Raw genomic sequence first — 25,412 nt, 5'->3', positions numbered from 1 at the left:
ATTCTAATTTCATGTCAGATATTGAGGAAAAACATGCAGATGTGTCTTTTTGTATACAGAGTGGGCTATTTATATGGATACACCTTGGTGGGCCATTTATATGGATACACCTAAATAAAATGGGAATGGTTGGTGATATCAACTTCCTGTTTGTGGCACATTAGTATATTGGAGGGGGAAAAGTTTTCAAGATGGGTGGTGACCATGGTGGCCATTTTGAAGTTGGCCATTTTGGATTCAACTTTATAAAAGGCCCACCCAGGTGTATCCATATAAATGGCCCACCCTGTAGTGTATGTAAACTTCTGGTTTCAACTGTATATATTTTTTTATTCTTTTATTTTTATCAAGTTTTGTCCCGTACAGGAAGTTTTCAAATTTTTTAAATATATTGCATTGGAATTCACATGAACCCACACTTGTTAGGTTTGACTTATCTGAAACTATCTCAGGACAACCCAGGAGGCCTTACTTAAGCCTAAAGTTGTCTTTTTAAAACTTTCAACCTTTTGCAGTTAAATACCAACTCTCATTGTTCCACAATTAGTTATGTTGGCAAAGGGGTAATGTTTAAACTGTACTGTAATCATTCATTTTACGTACCTCACTATTTGCTAGATGGGTCCCTTCATAATTAGCAGTTTGTAAAGTGTTCACTGTTGGTTTCAAACCATCACTCATTTGTATAGGACTTCTGGAAACAACGTTGTTGAACCGTGCCTGTTTCCGTCACCTCACCTCTAGTGGTCGGTGCCTGGATGGATTATTTCTGTCTTGGCTAGGAATGACTGAAATGAAAATAACTTTCTTGGGCCTATTCTGGTCTACTGCTCCTCTGTATCTTGTGATGAAACTCTTTTAAGATAGATCATTTATGTTTAAAATTAATCAAGATTCTTAACAAGAATTTATTTTTTTCTGCGATAACTTTCTAGTAAAATCTGTTTGAACTCAAAATCGGAAACCAGTCCTGTCTTCCCGGGGTTTTGTACAAAGTGCATTCGATGATAAACAAGATAAAACATTAATGATGTTGTAGAATCTGATCAATCACCGGCAACGTTCAAATATATTAAAAGTGCGCGGGGATAACAGGCTTTATGTGTGCACTTACTTATTTATGTCCTTATTTATTAGGTCATTTCATGTTTATCCAGAGGAAGGATAGTAATTTCACTCAGATCGCAGAACTGCGGAGTCCGAGGTTCAGTCAGGCCGGACATGGCTGTTCTATGACCTTCTGGTGAGAAGACTTTAATCTCTTCACTTTTATGCATTAATAAGAAGTTCTCTCGTTTCTCTGTCACATGCTGTGTGTATTGGCTGTAAAAGCCAAGATACATGATTATGTAATGGCATTTTATAAACACTTTTTTTATGTTTTGGAAACCTATCAGGAGGTGCTCCATCATTTGTAAAAAAAAATGGTAATTTGGAGGCTTTAGCATTAGCCCCTTAATGACCCCCAATACGTCTTTTTACTGACCTGAGATATAAGAGAATAACATCCCCATACAGGTAACAATCCAGCAGCTGTCAACTGTACATTATAGCTGACAACTTGCTGCATCAGCCACGATCAGTGTTGGCACTGTCTGTTTAACCCTTTAGATGCTGCTGTCAATAGTGACTACATCATGTAAATGGTTAACAGAGTGTGGCTTCTCCCTCTTTGATCCCATCTCCACCCTGAGATCATCATTTTGTGGTCCTGATGTTTACTATGGCAATTCACGGCCAAATAACGGCTTTAGAGTCTGCCGGCTACAGTGGCCTGTTTAGAAGTTAGCAACATTTAGGTGGTAAAAATGCACTTTTTCATTCCTGTTATGCCACTTTGCAGTAATTCCTGAAAATCACCTGAAGGGTTAATAAACTACTTGACAGAAACTTTCAATATGTCAGGGGGTGCCGTTTTTAAAATGGTATCACTTCTGGAGGCTTTCCAATATATCAGACCTCTAAAGTCACTTCAAACCTGAATAGGTCCTTTAAAAAATTTTTTTTGTAAATTTCCTTGAAAAAATGAAAAATTACTGCTACATTTTAAAGCCTCCTAAAAGGCTAACAAAATAAAATAACATTTTACAAATGGTGCTGACGTTAAGCAAACATGAGGGAAATGTTATTTATTAATGTTTTTCTGAGGTATGACTATCTGGATTAAAGGGATAATCATTCAAAGTTTGAAAATTGCACATTTTGTGAAAATTTTTGTCAAATTTCTGATATCTTTTATAAATAAACACAAAACATAATGTGCCATGTGAAAATAATTTCAAAAGCACTGGGATGTGTTGAAGCGTTCCAGAGTTATTACCACAAACAGTAACACTGGTCAGATTTCAAAAATTTGGCCCGGTCAGTAAGTGGTTTTACAAAAGTGCCAATTATATCCTGATCACTAGGGGTTCGACCACCGAGACCACCAGAATAGGGCTCTATCATTTCGAGGTCAGTGCTACCTGTAGGTTGTGTTGGGAATTGCATCTCAGCTTTGGTTAAATGCACTTGAGCTGGGAAACCAAATACAACATGTGAAAGACAGGTGTGGCATTGTTTTTGCAAGTAAGCAGCCAGTGGCATAACTAGAGTCCAATGGGCCCAAGTGCAAAATTTGGAACTGGGCCTCCACCTACACATTAGTCAGATGCATGGGCCCTTGTAGAGTTATAGATCCATTAAAGAGATGTGTTCCGCCTCCCATATAATAATGTCCTCCATCCTGATGCCTTCAAGCAATAATTTCCCCCAAACTAGTGCCTTCCTGTAATAATGTTGTCCATCACAAGCCTCTCTATGGTATAATATCTCTCAATCTGGCCCCTCTCTATAATAATGTCCCCATCCTGGGCACTTCCTGGTATAATGTCCCCCACCTTGGCCTCTTCCAGTAACAATGTATCCCAATTTGGTATAATGTCCCCCATACCATGCCGTTTTCAGTAATAATGTTCCCCTCTGCAAAAAAGCCCAAAATGATTCTTACAGTATCTTCAACAGCTTCCAATACATGTGACGTCCTCTTGTATAGCTGACACAGAAGCCAACAGCTGACATTGGCGTGCCCGATACGGTGCATGATGTCGCTGCCATTCATAAAACGTGACGGGCACGCCAACGTCAACTGCTGGCCTCTGATTGACCAGAGGTATGTATTTCAGTGCAGAGAGCAGGGGGGGTCTCTGTGCCACAATACATTTCAGCTAGATGTGCATCCTCAGATGCATGTACAGCTGAAATATGCGCTGGTGTTGAAAGGCCTCCTTCCCGGTCGTGGTTGCACCCTCTGTGACCAGGAACGTTACGCTCCTGTAAGCTCTCCTGATAGATTGTATAAATGTGGGCTCTAATTTATATAGATAGGTGTTGTAACACTAGTCTTAATGGAGGGCCATGACAGAGTAAGAGGAGCCTGCTTCATTAAGAGTGCGTCTTGCCAGAAATCTTGTTACAGTTAAGGAATTGGGTATGATTTCTGGCTTAGGATCTGCCACGTCTAGTAATAAATTAGATGGTCTAGCGTTGATATGGTCCGTCCTGCCCAAGCTCCACACATGTTGTGAGAGCTGTCCGAGACTGGCGTGAAAGCGCCAAATCTTTGCACATCTTCATTTTGCACAAAATTTTGCAATTTTTCAAAGTGTTTTAAGCCAAAAAACCTCATGGAAACACTTTGCTGTATTGGCCCGTCAGAGAAAAAGAGGACTTGAACTCTATAGCGCCAGCTGTTGGTAGTAGCGATCTAGCAAGTCACAATCAACCCTTTAACGAGTCTTGTAATATGACTTAGGATTAAAGCCAAATCAGAATCTCAATTTGCAGACATGGTGTTTCGAGCTATTGGCTCTCGTCAGTGCAAAGTATGAGAACTGATTTGCCTAGGTGAAAGGCTCTGGACTGAGGTCTAAGGGGTAAGGTTTCTCCTTGTGGAGAGTGACATACCAGCTCTGGCTTGTCAAGGTAAGGAGGCTTATTCGCCGTGCAATACTCCTCTGGGAAAATAATATGCAATTTGGATTGCTACTACCAACAGATGGCGCTATAGAGTTCAAGTCCTCTTTTTCTCTGAAGAGGCAATTTGCATATTATTTTCGCAGAGGAGCATTGCACGGCGAATAAGCCTCCTTACCTTGACAAGCCAGAGCTGGCATGTCACTCTCCACAAGGAGAAACCTTACCCCTTAGACCTCTGTATTGGCCCTATAATTTCAATCCTCTACAGCAGAGTAAAACATACATAAAATGCCATGAAAAATTGTTTTAGACAGGACCCAAATAAGAGTCTAACTGTGCTGCTGGATGAGGTCTGCTGATTTTACCATTGAATGTACTTAATTTTTCAGGTATTATAACTATGGCTCAGCGGTGGGAACAGCGGTGATACTCCTACATGTTATTAGTGAGAAGGCACCCACTGTGCTATGGAGAACCTACTTCAACCAAGGGAATCAGTGGTTAAAGGGATTCATTCAGCTCGACCGCTTGCGCCATCCATTCCAGCTGTCAGTGAATAAACTGAACATGGGCTACTATGAAGGTGTGGCGGCCCTTGACGACATTGTGTTTGAGAACTGTTCTCTTCCTTCCGCTGTCCCGAGCTGCGGCGGACCCGACCTCTTCTGGTGTAAAGTTACAAAGGCTTGTATCAGTACCTTACTGGTGTGTGATCTAACTGATGACTGTGGAGATGGTTCAGATGAGAGTAATTGCAGTAAGTGTCATCTTATTTTGCCTCCTGTTTGTTTAATTCATAGATTATATTAAAGGGTTTATCAAGAGTTTAATTTCTGGTTATCTACCATAGGAGGGGTATTAGAGTATACACTGCCTATACCGTATCACAAGGTTAAAAATGATACGAGACGGTATAGTCCATGTACAATGGGACCCTATGCCACGGTATACCAATGCAGAAGCATACGTCAGGCCTTTCTACAAGGGAACTCCTTAAAACTCATGAAGCTGGTCGCTTCATAATACCGGTACTAACAAAAAGACTATTTCATTAAGTCCAGTCCTATGTCAGGTGCTGGCCTCTGATTGGCTGGCGGCTGGCATAGGTATTGCTGTGCAGAGAGTCTCTGATCGTCAATACATTTCAATTAAATGTACGTCTAAGGACACACATTCAGCTGAAACAAAACGCTGCCGTCGGCAGCCCACTGGACCGAGCAGGGATCGCCAAGGGGTCTACAGTGCCTGCGGGCCACATAAAGCAGCCTCAGGAGACCCCTGCTTTAAGGGAAATACCCATCTCCAAGATCCTATCCCAATATGTAGTAGATGTAATAATAATAATATTAACAAATACCTCCAATTAGAAATGTAGTATAGTTTTTCTGATTCTTTATGTCTCTTTCCTCATGTGCAGGTATTGCAGGACCTTTTGTATCCATGGTTATGACTAGAGTTGAGCAAAACGGGTCGAAAAAATTCAAAAGTCGCCGACTTTTGGCAAAGTCGGGTTTCATGAAACGAAACCCGACCCTAGGATGAGGTCGGCCACGAGGTCGGCGACTTACGCGCCAAAGTCACGTTTCAAAAGTTTGTTTTGCGCTCTTTTTCAGCCAATCAGGATCCACGGACACTGTGGGCTATGTGATGACATAGGCACGGGTCACCACCATCTTTCAGAAGGGCATGCAAGTGATTGGCTTGCTTTGGTGGGCGTCACAGGGGGTATAAAAGGGCGTGCACGCCGACCGCCATCTTACTTCTGCCGATCTTAGTATAGGGAGAGGTTGCTGCTGATTCTGTAGGGAGAGCGTTAGGCAGGGAAGAAGACAAAAAAACTGCTTCTGCTGCTAGCGATTTGGCCTGCACAACACACCAGTCACTGTGTGTGCAGTGCAAGGGGAGGCTATATAGTGGTGTATCAGTGGTGTTGGTTGTTGGGCTGCCTTCTAAGGCTTCCTGACATTCCTGCATTGCTGTTTACCCACTGCTCCGCAAACTGCTTTTTTAAAAGCAATCCAATCTCCCTTATCCTCTAGTCACTTTTGTCACAGCTGTGCCATCGAGCCTGTCACATAGCGCTCAGATATTCATTGGGCCTCACACAATCCAAAAGTGTCCAGTGTCCAAAAGTGTGTGCAGAGATTCAAAATCTCCCTTATCCTCTAGTCACTTTGGTCACAGCTGTGCCATCGAGCCAGTCACATAGCGCTCAGATATCAGTGGGCCTCACACAATCCAAAAGTGTCCATCCAGTGTCCAAAAGTGTGTGCAGAGATTCAAAATCTCCCTTATCCTCTAGTCACTTTGGTCACAGCTGTGCCATCGAGCCTGTCACATAGCGCTCAGCTATCAGTGGGCCTCACACAATCCAAAAGTGTCCAGTGTCCAAAAGTGTGTGCAGAGATTCAAAATCTCCCTTATCCTCTAGTCACTTTGGTCACAGCTGTGCCATCGAGCCTGTCACATAGCGCTCAGATATCAGTGGGCCTCACACAATCCAAAAGTGTCCAGTGTCCAAAAGTGTGTGCAGAGATTCAAAATCTCCCTTATCCTCTAGTCACTTTGGTCACAGCTGTGCCATCGAGCCTGTCACATAGCGCTCAGATATCAGTGGGCCTCACACAATCCAAAAGTGTCCATCCAGTGTCCAAAAGTGTGTGCAGAGATTCAAAATCTCCCTTATCCTCTAGTCACTTTGGTCACAGCTGTGCCATCGAGCCTGTCACATAGCGCTCAGATATCAGTGGGCCTCACACAATCCAAAAGTGTCCAGTGTCCAAAAGTGTGTGCAGAGATTCAAAATCTCCCTTATCCTCTAGTCACTTTGGTCACAGCTGTGCCATCGAGCCTGTCACAGAGCGCTCAGATATCAGTGGGCCTCACACAATCCAAAAGTGTCCATCCAGTGTCCAAAAGTGTGTGCAGAGATTCAAAATCTCCCTTATCCTCTAGTCACTTTGGTCACAGCTGTGCCATCGAGCCTGTTACATAGCGCTCAGATATCAGTGGGCCTCACACAATCCAAAAGTGTCCAGTGTCCAAAAGTGTGTGCAGAGATTCAAAATCTCCCTTATCCTCTAGTCACTTTGGTCACAGCTGTGCCATCGAGCCTGTTACATAGCGCTCAGATATCAGTGGGCCTCACACAATTCAAAAGTGTCCATCCAGTGTCCAAAAGTGTGTGCAGAGATTCAAAATCTCCCTTATCCTCTAGTCACTTTGGTCATAGCTGTGCCATCGAGCCTGTCACATAGCGCTCAGATATCAGTGGGCCTCACACAATCCAAAAGTGTCCAGTGTCCAAAAGTATGTGCAGAGATTCAAAATCTCCCTTTTCCTCTAGTCACTTTGGTCACAGCTGTGCCATCGAGCCTGTCACATAGCGCTCAGATATCAGTGGGCCTCACACAATCCAAAAGTGTCCAGTGTCCAAAAGTGTGTGCAGAGATTCAAAATCTCCCTTATCCTCTAGTCACTTTGGTCACAGCTGTGCCATCGAGCCTGTCACATAGCGCTCAGATATCAGTGGGCCTCACACAATCCAAAAGTGTCCAGTGTCCAAAAGTGTGTGCAGAGATTCAAAATCTCCCTTATCCTCTAGTCACTTTGGTCACAGCTGTGCCATCGAGCCTGTCAAATAGCGCTCAGATATCAGTGGGCCTCACACAATCCAAAAGTGTCCAGTGTCCAAAAGTGTGTGCAGAGATTCAAAATCTCCCTTATCCTCTAGTCACTTTGGTCACAGCTGTGCCATCGAGCCTGTCACATAGCGCTCAGATATCAGTGGGCCTCACACAATCCAAAAGTGTCCATCCAGTGTCCAAAAGTGTGTGCAGAGATTCAAAATCTCCCTTATCCTCTAGTCACTTTGGTCACAGCTGTGCCATCGAGCCTGTCACATAGCGCTCAGATATCAGTGGGCCTCACACAATCCAAAAGTGTCCAGTGTCCAAAAGTGTGTGCAGAGATTCAAAATCTCCCTTATCCTCTAGTCACTTTGGTCACTGCTGTGCCATCGAGCCTGTCACATAGCGCTCAGATATCAGTGGGCCTCACACAATCCAAAAGTGTCCATCCAGTGTCCAAAAGTGTGTGCAGAGATTCAAAATCTCCCTTATCCTCTAGTCACTTTGGTCACAGCTGTGCCATCGAGCCTGTCACATAGCGCTCAGATATCAGTGGGCCTCACACAATCCAAAAGTGTCCAGTGTCCAAAAGTGTGTGCAGAGATTCAAAATCTCCCTTATCCTCTAGTCACTTTGGTCACAGCTGTGCCATCGAGCCTGTTACATAGCGCTCAGATATCAGTGGGCCTCACACAATTCAAAAGTGTCCATCCAGTGTCCAAAAGTGTGTGCAGAGATTCAAAATCTCCCTTATCCTCTAGTCACTTTGGTCACAGCTGTGCCATCGAGCCTGTCACATAGCGCTCAGATATCAGTGGGCCTCACACAATCCAAAAGTGTCCAGTGTCCAAAAGTGTGTGCAGAGATTCAAAATCTCCCTTTTCCTCTAGTCACTTTGGTCACAGCTGTGCCATCGAGCCTGTCACATAGCGCTCAGATATCAGTGGGCCTCACACAATCCAAAAGTGTCCAGTGTCCAAAAGTGTGTGCAGAGATTAAAAATCTCCCTTATCCTCTAGTCACTTTGGTCACAGCTGTGCCATCGAGCCTGTCACATAGCGCTCAGATATCAGTGGGCCTCACACAATCCAAAAGTGTCCAGTGTCCAAAAGTGTGTGCAGAGATTCAAAATCTCCCTTATCCTCTAGTCAGTTTGGTCACAGCTGTGCCATCGAGCCTGTCACATAGCGCTCAGATATCAGTGGGCCTCACACAATCCAAAAGTGTCCAGTGTCCAAAAGTGTGTGCAGAGATTCAAAATCTCCCTTATCCTCTAGTCACTTTGGTCACAGCTGTGCCATCGAGCCTGTCACATAGCGCTCAGATATCAGTGGGCCTCACACAATCCAAAAGTGTCCATCCAGTGTCCAAAAGTGTGTGCAGAGATTCAAAATCTCCCTTATCCTCTAGTCACTTTGGTCACAGCTGTGCCATCGAGCCTGTCACATAGCGCTCAGATATCAGTGGGCCTCACACAATCCAAAAGTGTCCATCCAGTGTCCAAAAGTGTGTGCAGAGATTCAACATCTCCCTTATCCTCTAGTCACTTTGGTCACAGCTGTGCCATCAAGCCTGTCACATAGCGCTCAGATATCAGTGGGCCTCACACAATCCAAAAGTGTCCATCCAGTGTCCAAAAGTGTGTGCAGAGATTCAAAATCTCCCTTATCCTCTAGTCACTTTGGTCACAGCTGTGCCATCGAGCCTGTCACATAGCGCTCAGATATCAGTGGGCCTCACACAATCCAAAAGTGTCCAGTGTCCAAAAGTTTGTGCAGAGATTCAAAATCTCCCTTATCCTCTAGTCACTTTGGTCACTGCTGTGCCATCGAGCCTGTCACATAGCGCTCAGATATCAGTGGGCCTCACACAATCCAAAAGTGTCCATCCAGTGTCCAAAAGTGTGTGCAGAGATTCAAAATCTCCCTTATCCTCTAGTCACTTTGGTCACAGCTGTGCCATCGAGCCTGTCACATAGCGCTCAGATATCAGTGGGCCTCACACAATCCAAAAGTGTCCAGTGTCCAAAAGTGTGTGCAGAGATTCAAAATCTCCCTTAACCTCTAGTCACTTTGGTCACAGCTGTGCCATCGAGCCTGTCACATAGCGCTCAGATATCAGTGGGCCTCACACAATCCAAAAGTGTCCAGTGTCCAAAAGTGTGTGCAGAGATTCAAAATCTCCCTTATCCTCTAGTCACTTTGGTCACAGCTGTGCCATCGAGCCTGTCACATAGCGCTCAGATATCAGTGGGCCTCACACAATCCAAAAGTGTCCAGTGTCCAAAAGTGTGTGCAGAGATTCAAAATCTCCCTTATCCTCTAGTCACTTTGGTCACAGCTGTGCCATCGAGCCTGTCACATAGCGCTCAGATATCAGTGGGCCTCACACAATCCAAAAGTGTCCATCCAGTGTCCAAAAGTGTGTGCAGAGATTCAAAATCTCCCTTATCCTCTAGTCACTTTGGTCACAGCTGTGCCATCGAGCCTGTCACATAGCGCTCAGATATCAGTGGGCCTCACACAATCCAAAAGTGTCCATCCAGTGTCCAAAAGTGTGTGCAGAGATTCAAAATCTCCCTTATCCTCTAGTCACTTTGGTCACAGCTGTGCCATCGAGCCTGTCACATAGCGCTCAGATATCAGTGGGCCTCACACAATCCAAAAGTGTCCATCCAGTGTCCAAAAGTGTGTGCAGAGATTCAAAATCTCCCTTATCCTCTAGTCACTTTGGTCACAGCTGTGCCATCGAGCCTGTCACATAGCGCTCAGATATCAGTGGGCCTCACACAATCCAAAAGTGTCCAGTGTCCAAAAGTGTGTGCAGAGATTCAAAATCTCCCTTATCCTCTAGTCACTTTGGTCACAGCTGTGCCATCGAGCCTGTCACATAGCGCTCAGATATCAGTGGGCCTCACACAATCCAAAAGTGTCCATCCAGTGTCCAAAAGTGTGTGCAGAGATTCAAAATCTCCCTTATCCTCTAGTCACTTTGGTCACAGCTGTGCCATCGAGCCTGTCACATAGTGCTCAGATATCAGTGGGCCTCACACAATCCAAAAGTGTCCAGTGTCCAAAAGTGTGTGCAGAGATTCAAAATCTCCCTTATCCTCTAGTCACTTTCGTCACAGCTGTGCCATCGAGCCTGTCACATAGCGCTCAGATATCAGTGGGCCTCACACAATCCAAAAGTGTCCATCCAGTGTCCAAAAGTGTGTGCAGAGATTCAAAATCTCCCTTATCCTCTAGTCACTTTGGTCACAGCTGTGCCATCGAGCCTGTCACATAGCGCTCAGATATCAGTGGGCCTCACACAATCCAAAAGTGTCCATCCAGTGTCCAAAAGTGTGTGCAGAGATTCAAAATCTCCCTTATCCTCTAGTCACTTTGGTCACAGCTGTGCCATCGAGCCTGTCACATAGCGCTCAGATATCAGTGGGCCTCACACAATCCAAAAGTGTCCAGTGTCCAAAAGTGTGTGCAGAGATTCAAAATCTCCCTTATCCTCTAGTCACTTTGGTCACAGCTGTGCCATCGAGCCTGTCACATAGCGCTCAGATATCAGTGGGCCTCACACAATCCAAAAGTGTCCATCCAGTGTCCAAAAGTGTGTGCAGAGATTCAAAATCTCCCTTATCCTCTAGTCACTTTGGTCACAGCTGTGCCATCGAGCCTGTCACATAGCGCTCAGATATCAGTGGGCCTCACACAATTCAAAAGTGTCCATCCAGTGTCCAAAAGTGTGTGCAGAGATTCAAAATCTCCCTTATCCTCTAGTCACTTTGGTCACAGCTGTGCCATCGAGCCTGTCACATAGCGCTCAGATATCAGTGGGCCTCACACAATCCAAAAGTGTCCATCCAGTGTCCAAAAGTGTGTGCAGAGATTCAAAATCTCCCTTATCCTCTAGTCACTTTGGTCACAGCTGTGCCATCGAGCCTGTCACATAGCGCTCAGATATCAGTGGGCCTCACACAATCCAAAAGTGTCCAGTGTCCAAAAGTGTGTGCAGAGATTCAAAATCTCCCTTTTCCTCTAGTCACTTTGGTCACAGCTGTGCCATCGAGCCTGTCACATAGCGCTCAGATATCAGTGGGCCTCACACAATCCAAAAGTGTCCATCCAGTGTCCAAAAGTGTGTGCAGAGATTCAAAATCTCCCTTATCCTCTAGTCACTTTGGTCACAGCTGTGCCATCGAGCCTGTCACATAGCGCTCAGATATCAGTGGGCCTCACACAATCCAAAAGTGTCCAGTGTCCAAAAGTGTGTGCAGAGATTCAAAATCTCCCTTATCCTCTAGTCACTTTGGTCACAGCTGTGCCATCGAGCCTGTCACATAGCGCTCAGATATCAGTGGGCCTCACACAATCCAAAAGTGTCCAGTGTCCAAAAGTGTGTGCAGAGATTCAAAATCTCCCTTATCCTCTAGTCACTTTGGTCACAGCTGTGCCATCGAGCCTGTCACATAGCGCTCAGATATCAGTGGGCCTCACACAATCCAAAAGTGTCCAGTGTCCAAAAGTGTGTGCAGAAATTCAAAATCTCCCCTGTCCTATAGACACCTTGTACCTTGTTTTACATTACTATATAGTTTGTTGGATTTTGTCTACATTTCTACCAAAAATGAGGAATGCTGGTGGAAGAGGCCGTGGAATTGGGCGGGGGTTGGCAGCTGGTAATGATGGTGTTGGTGGTGGATCTGATGGTAGTGGCAAGAGCAAAATAGGACCGAATGCAAGAGGTGCTGACCCTGCGTCATCGTCTGGCTACATAAGGCCTCGAACGCTTAGTTTTCTAGGAGTTGGCAAACCGCTTTTAAAGCCAGAGCATCAGGAAAAAGTTTTGTCTTACATTGCTGACTCAGCCTCCAGCTCTATCGCCTTCTCTTCTTCAGTTGTAAAAAGTAAAAGCACTGAGTCGTCATTGGAGGCTCATGTTCATGAACCACACCTTTCCTTGTGTCCTTCACCCCAACCAAGATTGAAGGATGACGCAGGCCATACTACTGATTACTCCATGGAGCTGTTTTCACATACCATGCCTGGATTATCAAGTGAAATGGTGAATTACCCAGGCCAAGATGAATCTGACATGGAGTGCACTGATGCACAGCCGCTGATGGATGATTCTGCTGGTACATTCACTCAGAGCACTACATTGTCCTCGCAGTGTACAGAGCCAGATTCTGACCCTGATGAGACTCAGGTGCCCCTTCCCGCACACTATACCACCATACACGGTGACACAGAGGAAGGTGCACATGACATAGAAGAGGAGGTGATGGATGACCCAGTTGTTGACCCAGATTGGCATCCATTGGGGGAAGAGGGTGCTGCTTCCAATAGCTCAGATGAGGAGCATCCACAGCAGACATCGACATCGAAACAGCTGTTATCTGGCAGGCCCGGAGCACTCCAAAGACAGGTTCCAAACATCAAAAGAGTTGCTGGACAGCTTGTCCAGAGGGTCAAAAGATCACAGCGTGCTAGGCCGCAAAATGTCTGCCAAAGTAGGAAGAGTGCAGTGTGGCACTTTTTTGACCAAAATCCTCATGATCAGGCCAAGGTTATCTGTAAGAAGTGCGCAAAGACCTTTAGCCGAGGGAAAAATCTGAAAAATTTGAATACCAGTTGCATGCTTAGACATTTAACCAGCATGCACTTGCAAGCGTGGACACAACACCAAACCTCAAGTGCCACATGTGCAACTGATCACAACGAAGGTAGTCAGCAATGCTACATTGTTTCCCCCACTGTAAGCACACCGGTTAGCACAGCAGCAAATGTTGAGGTGTCATTGCAAGACCACAGCAGTCAGGGAATCCCACTGTTATATCAACGAAAGACTGATTCTAGGTCATCAGAAAGAACACCAACTCCATCACCATCATCAACCCTCTCTCAGTCCGCCCTGTCCACCGCTACTTCCACCATATGCAGCTCTCAAGTCCAGCTCACCCTCCCAGACACTATGAGTAGGTCAAGAAAGTACTCAGTCTCTCATCTGCGTACACTGGGTTTGAACGCCCACATTGCCAAACTAATCTCGTTTGAGATGATGCCCTTTCGGTTGGTGGAAAGCACAGCTTTCCGCGAACTCATGGCCTATGCAGTACCACGCTATGACCTACCCAGTCGCCACTTCTTCTCTCGCAAAGCCATCCCAGCCCTCCACCATCATGTGAAAGACCGCATTGTCCATGCACTCAAGCAGTCAGTGAGCGGAAAGGTGCACCTCACAACTGATGCATGGTCCAGTCGGCATGGCCAGGGCCGTTACGTGTCCATCACTGCGCACTGGGTTAATGTGGTGGATGCAGGGTCCACAGGGGACAGCGGTGGTGGGACAGTGCTGCCTAGCCCACGGTATAGGAAACAGTTGGCTGTAGGCGTTCGACCCTCCTCCTCCTCCTCCAGAAGCGAAAGCTCGTCCACAGAGCGCAGTCGTACGAGCACTCCATCTGCAGCTGCCACTGTTGCACACGATGTGTCCCCCTATCGAGCAGCTAGTGGAAAGCATCAGCAGGCTGTGTTGCAGATGATGTGTTTGGGCGACAGACACACCGCCGAGGTGCTGGCCGAGTACTTGAAGCGACAAACTGAGTCATAGCTGGGCAGTGTACATCTTGAGGCAGGCAAGGTAGTTAGTGATAACGGCCGTAATTTTGTGGCAGCCATAGCCCTTTCAAAACTCAGCCACATACCTTGCTTGGCTCACACCTTGAACCTGGTGGTGCAGTGCTTCCTCAAAAATTATCCGGAGTTAACAGCCCTGCTCCAGAAGGTGCGAAGACTGTGCGCGCACATCCGCCGGTCGCCTGTACACTCCGTTCGCATGCAGAAGCTGCAGCGATTGCTCCACCTTCCCAACCACCGCCTCATTATCGACATTGCAACAAGGTGGAACTCCACCCTGCACATGGTGGAGCGGCTGTGCGAGCAGAGGCAGGCCATAATGCATTTGTGGGAGGATACACGGCCAGGCACTTTGAGAGCAGACATGGAGTTGACAGGTGTGCAGTGGTCGAAGCTGAAAGACCTTTGTAAAGTCCTTCAGTGTTTTGAGGAATGCACACGGCTGGTAAGCGCAGACGACGCCATCCTAAGCATGAGCATCCCACTTATGCGTCTGCTCATGCAAACTTTGACGCACCTTAAGGAGCAGGCGTCTGCAGCCAATGTTGATGAGGAGGAAGAGGAGGAGGGAATCCTTGATGACATTCAGCCATTGTCTGCTCAGGGACCTCTCCTGGACGAGGTGGAGGAAGAAGAGGAGGATGATGATGGGGATGATTACTTAGGGGAGGAGGATGCATCTCGTGGGGCAAGTGAAAATGTTGGCGTGGCAAGGTCTGGTACAGGGTTTGTGCGTGACTGGAGGAATGTGGATTTGCCAGAGAGTGCTCCTCCACCCAGCACTCGCAGTGCATCATTGACACCGGGAACATTGGCCCACATGTCAGATTATGCCTTGCGGATCCTAAAAAGGGACCCCCGCATTGCCAAAATGATGAACGATGATGACTACTGGTTGGCCAGCATCTTGGATCCACGCTATAAAGGCAAATTACAAAACATCATGCCACAGGAGAACCTTGACCTAATATTGGCTAATAAACAAGCAACTCTGGTAAATCGGTTGCTTGAGGCATTCCCAGCACACAGCAGCGGTGATGGTTCTCACACGAGCCGTACGGGCCGGGGGCAGCTTGGCAGAGGTGTTCGTGGTGCACACAGCAGAAGTGGCGTTGGAGACAGGGGTTTCATGACAATGTTGTGGACTGATTTTTCAAATACCGCTCACACAACTGGTAATACTGCATCGATGGAAAGTGACAGGAGACAGCAGTTGTCAACTATGGTTACAAACTACTTTTCCTCCCATATCGATGTTCTCCCACACAGGTCATTCCCCTTTGACTATTGGGCCGCTAAACTGGACACCTGGCCTGAATTGGCCCAATATGCCTTACAGGAGCTCGCTTGCCCAGCTGCAAGTGTGCTATCGGAAAGAGTCTTCAGTGCAGCTGGATCAGTCCTGACAGAAAAAAGGACCTGTCTGTCAACCCAAAATGTGGATGATCTAACCTTCATTAAAATGAACCACGCATGGGTTTCCAAGGATTTTGTCCCACCTTCCCCTGATGACACATAGGGTGACAGAAAAATGGCTTGCTTTGATCCACCTCTTCCTGGTACTTCACCTATTTCGCCTTTTGCATCAGCTGAATGTCCAACATCAACATATGCCACTTTCTAAAACTCCCTAACTGTGCTGCCTCCCCCCCCATGGCCGGGGTCACCACCTAGCGCACGACACCGTGCGAGTGCCGTTGCCCTGGACAGGTGGGTAGGCCGACTCTTGGGCGCGGGCACTGACACAGGGTCCCTCATAGTGCAATCAAGTGTCTCTGACGGTGGTGGTGCACACCCGCCGTCAGACACACCGCTGTACTATGAGGGGCCCAGTGCCAGTACCGACGCCCACGAGTGGGCCCCCCTTGCTTCGGCAGGGCCCCAGCATTTGCAATCTTTACCTCTCCTTGCTCCTCCGCTGTGTAATCTGGGCTGTCAAATCCATACTGTGCCTGACACCGTCTGAGCCTGCCTCCTGATGTATAGACATATATTTTGAATGTGTACGCTATCCATACATGTTATCCGGGGAAAAGGGACCCTTTCTAACCTTTGTGCAATCACGTGCAATCCATACTGGGCCTAACACCGTCTGAGCCTGCCTCCTGAGACATATATTTTGAATGTGTACGCTATCCATACATGTTATCTGGGGATACGGTACGCTTTCTAACCTTTGTGCAATCACGTGCAATCCATACTGGGCCTAACCGTCTGAGCCTGCCTCCTGAGACATATATTTTGAATGTACGCTATCCATACATGTTATCTGGGGATACGGTACCCTTTCTAACCTTTGTGCAATCACGTGCAATCCATACTGGGCCTAACACCGTCTGAGCCTGCCTCCTGAGACATATATTTTGAATGTGTACGCTATCCATACATGTTATCTGGGGATACGGTACCCTTTCTAACCTTTGTGCAATCACGTGCAATCCATACTGGGCCTAACACCGTCTGAGCCTGCCTCCTGAGACATATATTTTGAATGTGTACGCTATCCATACATGTTATCTGGGGATACGGTACCCTTTCTAACCTTTGTGCAATCACGTGCAATCCATACTGGGCCTAACACCGTCTGAGCCTGCCTCCTGAGACATATATTTTGAATGTGTACGCTATCCATACATGTTATCTGGGGATATGGTACCCTTTCTAACCTTTGTGCAATCACGTGCAATCCATACTGGGCCTAACACCGTCTGAGCCTGCCTCCTGAGACATATATTTTGAATGTGTACGCTATCCATACATGTTATCTGGGGATACGGTACCCTTTCTAACCTTTGTGCAATCACGTGCAATCCATACTGGGCCTAACACCGTCTGAGCCTGCCTCCTGAGACATATATTTTGAATGTGTACGCTATCCATACATGTTATCCGGGGATACGGTACCCTTTCTAACCTTTGTGCAATCACGTGCAATCCATACTGGGCCTAACACCGTCTGAGCCTGCCTCCTGAGACATATATTTTGAATGTGTACGCTATCCATACATGTTATCTGGGGATACGGTACCCTTTCTAACCTTTGTGCAATCACGTGCAATCCATACTGGGCCTAACACCGTCTGAGCCTGCCTCCTGAGACATATATTTTGAATGTGTACGCTATCCATACATGTTATCTGGGGATACGGTACCCTTTCTAACCTTTGTGCAATCACGTGCAATCCATACTGGGCCTAACACCGTCTGAGCCTGCCTCCTGAGACATATATTTTGAATGTGTACGCTATCCATACATGTTATCTGGGGATACGGTACCCTTTCTAACCTTTGTGCAATCACGTGCAATCCATACTGGGCCTAACACCATCTGAGCCTGCCTCCTGAGACATATATTTTGAATGTGTACGCTATCCATACATGTTATCTGGGGATACGGTACCCTTTCTAACCTTTGTGCAATCACGTGCAATCCATACTGGGCCTAACACCGTCTGAGCCTGCCTCCTGAGACATATATTTTGAATGTGTACGCTATCCATACATGTTATCTGGGGATACGGTACCCTTTCTAACCTTTGTGCAATCACGTGCAATCCATACTGGGCCTAACACCGTCTGAGCCTGCCTCCTGAGACATATATTTTGAATGTGTACGCTATCCATACATGTTATCTGGGGATACGGTACCCTTTCTAACCTTTGTGCAATCACGTGCAATCCATACTGGGCCTAACACCGTCTGAGCCTGCCTCCTGAGACATATATTTTGAATGTGTACGCTATCCATACATGTTATCTGGGGATACGGTACCCTTTCTAACCTTTGTGCAATCACGTGCAATCCATACTGGGCCTAACACCGTCTGAGCCTGCCTCCTGAGACATATATTTTGAATGTGTACGCTATCCATACATGTTATCTGGGGATACGGTACCCTTTCTAACCTTTGTGCAATCACGTGCAATCCATACTGGGCCTAACACCGTCTGAGCCTGCCTCCTGAGACATATATTTTGAATGTGTACGCTATCCATACATGTTATCTGGGGATACGGTACCCTTTCTAACCTTTGTGCAATCACGTGCAATCCATACTGGGCCTAACACCGTCTGAGCCTGCCTCCTGAGACATATATTTTGAATGTGTACGCTATCCATACATGTTATCTGGGGATACGGTACCCTTTCTAACCTTTGTGCAATCACGTGCAATCCATACTGGGCCTAACACCGTCTGAGCCTGCCTCCTGATGTATAGACATATATTTTGAATGTGTACACTATCCATACATGTTATCTGGGGATACGGTACCCTTTCTCACCTTTGTGCAATCACGTGCAATCCATACTGGGCCTAACACCGTCTGAGAATGATAGATGGGGCCCACCATACACTGGAACATTCCAAAGGTGGACATCAGACACTGGAGCAGCATTTACAGGGCCCATTATACACTAGAGCATTAGAAATGGGGCCCATTATGTTTGGAGCATTATTTGGGCCCATAAGACAGTAGAGCTTCATCCATGGGGACCAACATATACTGTAGCATTATGTGGAGCTCATCATATACTGTTTCAAACATTATATGGGACCAATGATTCTGTATGGAGAAATAGATGGGCCTCGTCATGAGATGTAAAAAGTGAGTTATTTTTCATTGTACTATACCGCTATTTCTCTGCCGTATCGGAGCATGATGAGTTGTGGTATGTGTTAAAGGGGCGCTCTTTCGCCCAGGGCACATGAAAACCTGGAGCCAGCCCCCCCCCCACAGTCTGTAGCCAAATAACCCCCATTTTTCAGTGCGTAACTTGTATTATGAAGTTAATTAAAGTTGACAAGCTTAAGTAAGAAGAATTGATGCTTTTGGCATTCAAATGGGCACAGTAGGTGTGTTTCCTGTCCTCCTCTCACTGCCGACTTTTATTCCCCATTGACTTACATTGGGTTTTGTGTTTCGGGACGACCCCGAATTTTCCCTATAATCGGACGATCTTGCTCGACCCGACTTTTGGAAAAGTCGGGTTTCACGAAACGAAACGCGACCCTAAAAAACCAAAGGTCGCTCAACTCTAGTTATGACCACTAGCAGCTAGTTATCTAACTGTCACTATATCAGTGGCCGTAACTATGGATACCTAAGGTCCTGCAATGTCTGCACATGAGGAAAGAGACGCAGCGAATCGGAAAAACTATACTATTGTATATTTCCAAATGGAGGTATTTGCTAATATTATCATTATTACTGCTACTACATATTGGGACAAGATCTAGGAGATGTGAGATTACCCCTTTCAATAACATACATTTTTCAGTCTCTGATTTTGGTCTTATTGATGACTATACGTAAAAAATAAGCGTTTTTTAATAGCTGTTCAGGAATTCTGCATATACAGTATTTGATATTTTGGCACCCATCAGGTCTCATTAAAGCTGAATTAAAGTAATTTTACTGTATATGCATCTACATTACATTCTAACGCTTTGTAATAATGTAGGACATGTCATTAACCTTTGGCAGCACATGGGTTAATTGATGCCAAGACAGCTTGTCTGTTCTTATTTGTGTGAAACTACAAGCTATTTCCTTGCAGTTTTTACTGAAGATTTTTTTATGCGGGTTTGACAGCTTCTCCTGTAAGTGGCTCGTAAAAGGGAATATTTTAATGTAATTTTCTTTAATTATACAATTTTTGTGCCGTAATATATGAAGCATTATTTATTTTCTATTTGGAATGGAGTTTCTGAAGAATCTCTACATCATTTTCCTCTATTACAGAATTGGTATTATTTTCTGTGTACTTTGATAAATATGATGATGCTAAGTTTTGCCCTGTACATTTGAAAGAAAAAAATATAAAAATCTGCTTTTGAAGTCTTTATACTGGTGTTGGCAATCATGTTTCTAACATGTAAATTATCATAATACCTCAAAAGGGTTATTCACAATTTCTTAAATGGATAAAATTGCTAAGTGCTTGAAACTACAAGAAACTTGGCATTTTACCTGTTATTAGAAATCTACTGTGCTTTCAAGAAAGGGGGGATTTTTTAATTTTATAGTTTACAGATTATTACAAAAAATGGTGGCAAGTTTCCTAAGCTAAGAGCATGTTTATGCAAGCTGTTTAGCACAGAGCTTAAGCACTGTTATAAAGCTTTCCAGTTCGTTGGATCTAGACAGCTACAGTGCCTCTGTGCTCCTCCGATGCTTCAGTGCTCTTGCCCTCCTCTGTTGCTTCAGTACTCCTGTGTAGAGTTGAGCGAAACAGGTCGGTCAGATTCAAAAGTCGTCGACTTTCGCCAAAGTCGGGTTTCATGAAACAAAACCCGACCACAGTGTGAATTTGGCCATGCGGTCGGTAACCCAAGCGTCAAAGTCGGGTTTCGCCGAATGCTTGCATGTGACTTTTTTCAGCCAATGGGAGAAGCGTAGCGTAGCGGGAGCGTAGCTGGAGTGGGAGTGGGAGTGGGGGAGAGAGAGAGAGAGTGAGAGGGAGAGGAAGAGGGAGAGGGAGAGGAAGAGGGAGAGGAAGAGGGAGAGGGAGAGAGAGAAGAGAGAGAGAGAGATTTTGCCGCCTCTAGGGTTAATATTCATGCCAGGTGTGTTTACAGTCCTCCACTCACTGCTGACTTTTCTCCCCATTGACTTGCATTGGGTTTCGTGTTTCACGACTTTTCCCGACTTTTCCCTATAGTCGGCCGATTTAGTTCGACTCGACTTTTGAGAAAGTCGGGTTTCATGAAACCCGACTCGACACTAAAAAAGGCAAAGTCGCTCATCTCTACTCCTGTGTTCTGCTGATGCTTAAGTGCCTCTGTGTTCTTCTGATACTTGAGTACCTCTGTGCTCCTCGGAATGCTTCAGTGCCCCTGCGTTCCCCCAATACTTCAGTGCCCCTGTGCTCCTCCGATGTTTAATTGCCCCTGCACTCCACTGATGCTTCAGTGCCTCTGTGCCCCTCCAATGCTTCAGTGCTCTTTTCTCCTTCGATGCTTCATTGCCCCTGTGCTCTTCCGATGCTTCAGTACTCCTGAGATCCTCTGATATTTCAGTGTCTCTGCATTCCCCCGATGCTTCAGTGCCCCTGCTTTTCCCCAATGCCTCAGTGCCCCTGTACTCCTCTGATGCTTCAGTGCCCCTGTGCTCTTCCGATGCTTAAGTTCCCATGCACTCCACTGACGGTTCAGTGCCTCTGCGCTCCGCCAATACTTCAGTGCATTTGCACTCCTCCTCCTATGATTCAGTGCTCCTGTGCTCCTACGATACTTCAGTGCCCCTCTACTCCTCAGATGCTTCAGTGCCCCTCTACTCCTCAGATGCTTCAGTGCCCCTGTGCTCCTCTGATGCTTCAGTACCCCTGCGCTCTTCCGATGCTTCAGTGCCCCTGTGCTCCTACGATGCTCCAGTGCCCCTGTACTCCTCTGATGCTTCAGTGCCCCTGTGCTCTTCCGATGCTCCAGTGCCCCTGTACTCCTCTGATGCTTCAGTGCCCCTGTGCTCTTCCGATGCTCCAGTGCCCCTGTACTCCTCTGATGCTTCAGTACCCCTGCGCTCTTCCGATGCTTCAGTGCCCCTGTGCTCCTCTGATGCTTCAGTACCCCTGCGCTCTTCCGATGCTCCAGTGCCCCTGTGCTCCTCTGATGCTTCAGTACCCCTGCGCTCTTCCGATGCTTCAGTGCCCCTGTACTCCTCTGATGCTTCAGTACCCCTGCGCTCTTCCGATGCTTCAGTGCCCCTGTGCTCCTACGATGCTCCAGTGCCCCTGTGCTCCTCTGATGCTTCAGTGCCCCTGTGCTCTTCCGATGCTTCAGTGCCCCTGTACTCCTACGATGCTCCAGTGCCCATTTCCTCTTTCAATGTTTCAATGTTTTTGACCTCCTCAAGTGCTTCAGTGCCCCTGTGCTTCCCTTGTCCTTTAATCCCCCTGTGTTCCTCCGATGCATTAATTCCCTTGCATTCCTCCAGTGCTGCAGTGCCCTGTGCTCCTCCAATGCTCCAGTGCTCTAGTGCCCATGTCCTCTTCCGATGCTTCAGTACTCTTGTGCTACTCCGATGCTTCAGTGCCCCTGCATTCCCTCAACACTTCAGTGCCTCTGCACTCCTCTGATGCTTCAGTGCTCCTGTGCTCCTTCAATGCTTCAGCACCCCTGTGCTCCACCTCAGTGCTCCTGTGGTTTTTTTCGATGCTTCAGTGCCCCTGCATTCCCCCAATGATTCAGTGCCCCTGTGCTCCTACAGTACTTCATTGCTCTTGTGCCCCTTGTGTTCCTTTGATGCTGCAGTACCCTTGTGCACCTCTGATGTGCCCCCATACACATTAGATGATCTCCCGACATATCAGCAGATCTGGTCAACATGAATTACATTTGAAAAGCCAGGCACTTGAGCTACAGCAATGCATTTCTCTCTGATGAGAGTTATTTTGCCTGAGCGCAACAAAATTGCTGAAAAAGCTGCATACATTAGGGCATGAAATATTCACCTGTCCAAACTAGTGCCCCCAAATATAGAAAAAAGATCTTTTTTGTGATAAGTGCATCTGGGGTTCCTTCTAACGCTCAGTGGCGTACTTGGCAGTGGGCTTCGAAAAATGTAATAGGGCAGCAGAATTTGGGGGACAGGACAATAATGAGAGCATTTTTCAATTTAACAGGAATTGTATGTATCAAATATGCATGTGCACAATTGCATGTTAGCAAATGAGCATGTATGTAAGTAGCGGGTATGCATAAGGAAGCATGCCTATATGAAAGCAGTGTGCCCGTAGCTACACCTCTGTGCCTGTCTGTTGTAAGTATGTGTTTGCATGCATGTATCACTATGTAATAAGTGTGCAATTGCTTTTATTTTAATGTATCATCTTTTTACTGCAGCCATAGTGATAGGGTTTTCCAAATCAGATAATGTATAGACACATGATAATTTATATGCAGAGGTTAGTAAAATATATGACTGACTGTTCCTGCGATTCATTGCAGCTTCTGAGTTACAATGTGACTTTGAAGATGGATTATGTAACTGGATTCAAGACTCCGATGATGACTTTGATTGGACGAGACATCAAGGTCAGACGCCAACTCTTGACACAGGACCCATGAAAGACCATACCCTGGGAACAGCAAAAGGACATTACCTCTACATCGAGACCTCAGAACCTCAGCTGTACAAAAATCAAGCCATTTTACTAAGTTCTGAAATAGAAGCTACAGTTAATAATGAGAATAAAACTTGCATTTTCCGCTTCTATTACCACATGTTTGGAAGGCAAATTTACTCTTTGGCAGTCTATAAAAGGACCATGAGGAATACCAGAGGCCAATTACTGTGGCAATCGTTTGGGAATAAAGGAAATCGATGGTTCAAAAAAATACTCTTCATAAACAGTTCTCTACCATTTCAGGTAAGAAATCAGATAGTTTAATAATATTTACGGTAATTCGCTTTTAATATTTATAGGTACTTTACACAAAAAATTACTGCATCAGCCTATATTTCTGAGTTACAGCAAAGTATCTCCATAGCTATATGACCTTTTTGGAGACCATCGATTCCAACATATTTTCTCTAATGTACCTCTTTTCTGCAGTGGCGCAGCGCAGTACAAGCACCGTGCGTGCAGCCATCTAGCCACTCTTACCTCCAAACAATCTGGACAATGTAAAGGTCCGACTGACTGACCACAAAAGAACCAACCAGCTAATACAGGACCATATTAAATACCTTATGTGTATGCCCTATGACAATTATTGTATTTTGGACTATCTTGTACGCTACATTAATGTCACTTCTGTATAGTGACCTGCCTATACTCTTTGATCTTTGGCTAACGCTTTGATCTTGAGCTGTTTGGCCCTCCAGTTGCCTAGTAACTCAACTTTTTCTGACCTTGATTTTAGATTCTGCAGACTTGGTTCTGACTCTGGTTGGTGTCACAGTTCTCTCCACTAGTCAGAAACTACTCCACGGATACAACCTGGGAGCCCTTTCTAGATCAATATATACAGGCTAAAGAGTGAAAACCAGAGAACTCCTTAGAAACTGTTAAGCACAGTGGCCAGGGCTAAGTCCTGCTGTGTAAGCCTGTCTTGAGCTTATGGTACCTTTACATTAGTACGAGATCTTTTAGGTCATGAGTGTTACCTGTCGTCAGAGTCCCATAGTGTTTTCATTTTTTTTACTCAAAGAATCGGACTGTTTTATTTCAAAACTTGGAAATTTCTTGCTGTATGTGATTAGGCAGAAAGCAGAAGCTGATGGCAGGAATATCAAAAGTGAATAAATCGTAAGGGGCAACTGCTGAGAAGAAGAGAGGGAAGGTAGATGTCTACAGATAAAATTGGACCTGGAAAAGAAAAGAGTGGAGACCAAAAATTTTTTATCAGGTCATGGATGTGACGAGCGTCAGCTTACGCTGAGCCGTTTTTCTTCTTAGAGTGGACCCTCTGGGCCGTGGCACCCACCTAGGGCGAGCTGACCTAGTGAGAACCCACCCCCTGTACAGGGAGTGTCAGGGGCAAGACCAATGGGGTGAGCCACCACGGCAGCTGGACCAGACGGCCGGCTCAGGGAGACACTATTGAGTGTCTAGCAAAAGGACGAACAGGATATGAAACATAAGCGAGGTCACAAGGTTTCTTCAGCACATGTGGTTACACACTTTAATCAGATACAAGTCAAAAACAGAGAATCAGATGCAGGGCACAAATGGTGAAACACGGCAAGGTGCGTGCAAGGGCACGCCAAATGTTCCAAACATAACACGTTCAGAAAACAGACCGGAGTCCAGGGCAGGGTACGTGTTAGGGGTCACACCAGAGTTCCTAGGAGGGATGCGTGCTAGGACACGCTAGAGTCCAAGACAAGGTACGTGCTCGGAGACACGCCTGAGTCCAAGGCAGAGTGCGTGCAAGAAGACACGCCAGGGTCCAAGGCGGGTGCAAAGGCATCAGACTCCAGAAGACTGGCAAGGACTGACAGGATCCAGGCATCAGGATGTAGTCATCTGGTTCCGGACCTCTGGCAGCGGTCGGCAGGCTTCAGGAATCCGGCAGACAAACCAGGATACGAGGCAGGGTGCGTGCTAGATGACACGCCAGAGTAAGGTTCAGGACAGAGGCCTGCGCGTGCGAAGGGCACGTCAGGGACAGGTACAAGGACGGAGTCCTGCGCGTGTAGAGGGACACGACAGGGACAGGTACAAGGACAGAGGCCTGTGCGTGTA

At 46.2% G+C, this 25,412-nt stretch overlaps 1 protein-coding gene across 2 annotated transcripts in view; it reads left to right on the top strand.

Moving 5' to 3' along the window:
- MALRD1 (MAM and LDL receptor class A domain containing 1) overlaps positions 1-25,412 on the top strand; it is a 586,417-nt gene that overhangs the window by 200,890 nt on the left and 360,115 nt on the right. For both annotated transcript variants that reach the window (XR_012233447.1, XM_073581848.1), the window contains exons 16-18: positions 1,138-1,243; positions 4,347-4,714; positions 23,170-23,591. Coding sequence is in view for 1 of the 2 variants with exons in the window: in XM_073581848.1 (XP_073437949.1) it covers positions 1,138-1,243; positions 4,347-4,714; positions 23,170-23,591 (896 nt within the window). In the remaining variant the exon portion in view is untranslated. The remainder of the gene's footprint in view (positions 1-1,137; positions 1,244-4,346; positions 4,715-23,169; positions 23,592-25,412) is intronic.

Source organism: Dendrobates tinctorius, unplaced genomic scaffold (genome assembly GCF_039654945.1).
Source record: "Dendrobates tinctorius isolate UK_male_01 unplaced genomic scaffold, ASM3965494v1 ptg000070l, whole genome shotgun sequence".
NCBI lineage: Eukaryota > Metazoa > Chordata > Amphibia > Anura > Dendrobatidae > Dendrobates > Dendrobates tinctorius.
The sequence above is the reverse complement of the archived record's forward strand: the minus strand, read 5'-3'. Positions and strand labels throughout refer to the sequence as shown.